At 33.3% G+C, this 2441-nt stretch overlaps 1 protein-coding gene across 1 annotated transcript; it reads right to left on the minus strand.

Moving 5' to 3' along the window:
* Positions 1–288: 288 nt before the first annotated feature.
* Positions 289–1841, minus strand: LOC139859243 (uncharacterized). The gene is made up of 6 exons (XM_071848037.1): positions 1738–1841; positions 1417–1658; positions 1030–1311; positions 701–793; positions 517–618; positions 289–441 (listed from the first exon to the last, which is right to left on the minus strand). The coding sequence occupies exons 2-6, from the start codon at positions 1624–1626 to the stop codon at positions 289–291; spliced, it is 840 nt and encodes a 279-aa protein (XP_071704138.1). The 5' UTR covers positions 1627–1658; positions 1738–1841.
* Positions 1842–2441: the final 600 nt, after the last annotated feature.

Below are 2441 nucleotides of genomic sequence, written 5' to 3' on the forward strand. Positions count from 1 at the left end.
TCGAGATAAATTTTCACGTGGGACATCAGCATAAGAGTTTTGAAATACACTTAGGAATAGTTGAAATTCTCCTCTTGCATCATCAACTGTTTGCTGCAAACTCATGATCTGTTTATTTTGAGACACAAGTTGTTGGCTTTGAGATTCAAGTTGTTTTCTTTGAGATTCAATTTGTAGTCTTTGTGATTCAAGTTGAACCAACAGTGTACCATCGTGCTTGTTCATAGAGTTATTGCTTCTAATTATTCTTAGGTCATAACTAAAATCTGTTACTTGCGATTTTGTTACTCATTTCCCGTGAAATCGAGCTCGTCCATTCTTATCTGGGCCCATAAGCTCCATCACAACATCTCTCTCAATTTTTGACCTCTTGTGAGTATCAAGAGATTCTGTGTCCTCCAGGCTTAGAATCCTTTTATTCACTTCCCCACTTGCCGTATCCTATGATAAAGACAACCAAATGGTACCATAAAATCCTTAGATATCAAGCGAAATTCAATAAAGTTTAAAACACACCATAAAATCCTTAGATATATCTTTAACATATGCTCCATCTTTCGATTTATAAACGATATCAAAAAACTCGAGGGGATATGGTTCTCTATTATTTTTCATCATCTGTAATTAAAGTAACAATAGTAATTAAAGAGATAATTATCACGGATTTAATTCTAAATTTCAGGAATATTAGTAAACTCACAAAATCATCTCTTATTCGTGCATGGCTACGAGCACCTGTAGTATGAAAATGAAGTTTCTCATCTCTTGCCTTTTTCCCAAGTTCTGATAGTTTCTGCCAAAACATAAAGACATTTAACAGACTAACATATTCAGTATACAAATATAATACAAATCTGTCAAAATCGACAAAACACATAAAATGAAAAAAAGGCATGCACTTGAATAATAAACAGAGTAACATCAATATCAACTGCATAGTTATTCAAATATTGTTACACATATACACAAGGCTTTCTAATTGGTCCACCACATGTTTTGTTAATTATAAACACAAATATACCATAATACCTTTGAGTGAGATGATCTAAGCAGCTTTTTATAGTCGTTCCACTGCTGAATATTAATGTTATCAGGTGCTTCAACCAAGTCTAGCCCTTCAAGAATCTCTTCTTCTGTGTATTCTATCTCTTGTGCTTCTACCAAGTCGACTCCTTCAACCTCTTTTAACTTTTTAGTAACCAACTTAAACAAATCACACTTCACTCGATACTTTCGAGCCCTATACTTATCATCGAGTATTAAAAACAAAACTCTATCAACATTCTCTCTTTCAGGTAATGAAAATTTTTCCTGCCAAAAATAACCAAAAGCATTTCATATAGATAAAGAAACTGAAATCAACAACTAATATTAAACAAAATACTAATACCAAAAATGATTAAATATAAATCTTACCCGGATGTGTTGCATAAGCATAACGCCAGATCTCATTTTAACTTCACGGCAATCCTTTGCCTCAATAGGGAAAAAACGTTGTTGTTTTAAACATCTGCCCATAAATCTAGTGCATAGTGACCCTCCAGACTTGATAGGCTGATCAAATCCATTGAGATGAACCAACACTTTTTCACCCGTTACTAGCATTTCTACATCTTTTGTTGTCATTCTTTGTTTTCTAATAATATTTCCATTCGTATCTACACAATTTCAAATCATTATTAGCAACAATATTAGAAAAGCAAAAGTTAAATTTAGCAACAAAATACGAAAAATTACCTATGATCTCAACCTCCTCGTTCTCATGTTCATTTTCTGCATTCAAAATAGACTCAACAGGTGTTTCTTTAGAGGATGAGGAGTGCTCATGGTTAGAAGTTGATGATGATGATGATGAGTTATCGTGAACCGAACCAAGAAAATGTCGAAATTGTGTGTTAGTGAAAGATGATTGCTGACTAGAACTTGCAAATTGTGTTTTAGACAATGACACTTGGGGATTAAATGTAGGGAATGGTGTTTTAGATACTGAAGGTTGAGGATTATGCTGACTAAATGGTCGAAATCGTGTGTGCAAGCTTGATTGAAAAGCAGGAGAAGAAGGAATTGATTTAGATACTGGCGGTTGGGGATTATGCTTAAGTTTTTGTTTTTCATATTTTTGCAGTTGCCTTTTAGATCCGAATATCCTCTAACTACCTGTAATTGAGCTTATACAAGTTAATAGATGAACAATTGTTTACAACAGCTAGATACAAATGTGACACTATAAGCCAACACATAATCATATTGAAAGCATGTTTAGCATACTTCTAAATCAGACGTTAATAAATTAACAGTTGTTTACAACAGCCAGATACAAAAGCAACATTATTAGCCACCGCATAATCATATTGAAAGCATGTTGAGCATACATCAAAATCACAAGCTACATACAACTGAATCAAACAATTACACATATAAATCAACAAATTGAATGAATG

Source organism: Rutidosis leptorrhynchoides, chromosome 7, assembly GCF_046630445.1.
Source record: "Rutidosis leptorrhynchoides isolate AG116_Rl617_1_P2 chromosome 7, CSIRO_AGI_Rlap_v1, whole genome shotgun sequence".
Taxonomy (NCBI): Eukaryota; Viridiplantae; Streptophyta; class Magnoliopsida; order Asterales; family Asteraceae; genus Rutidosis; species Rutidosis leptorrhynchoides.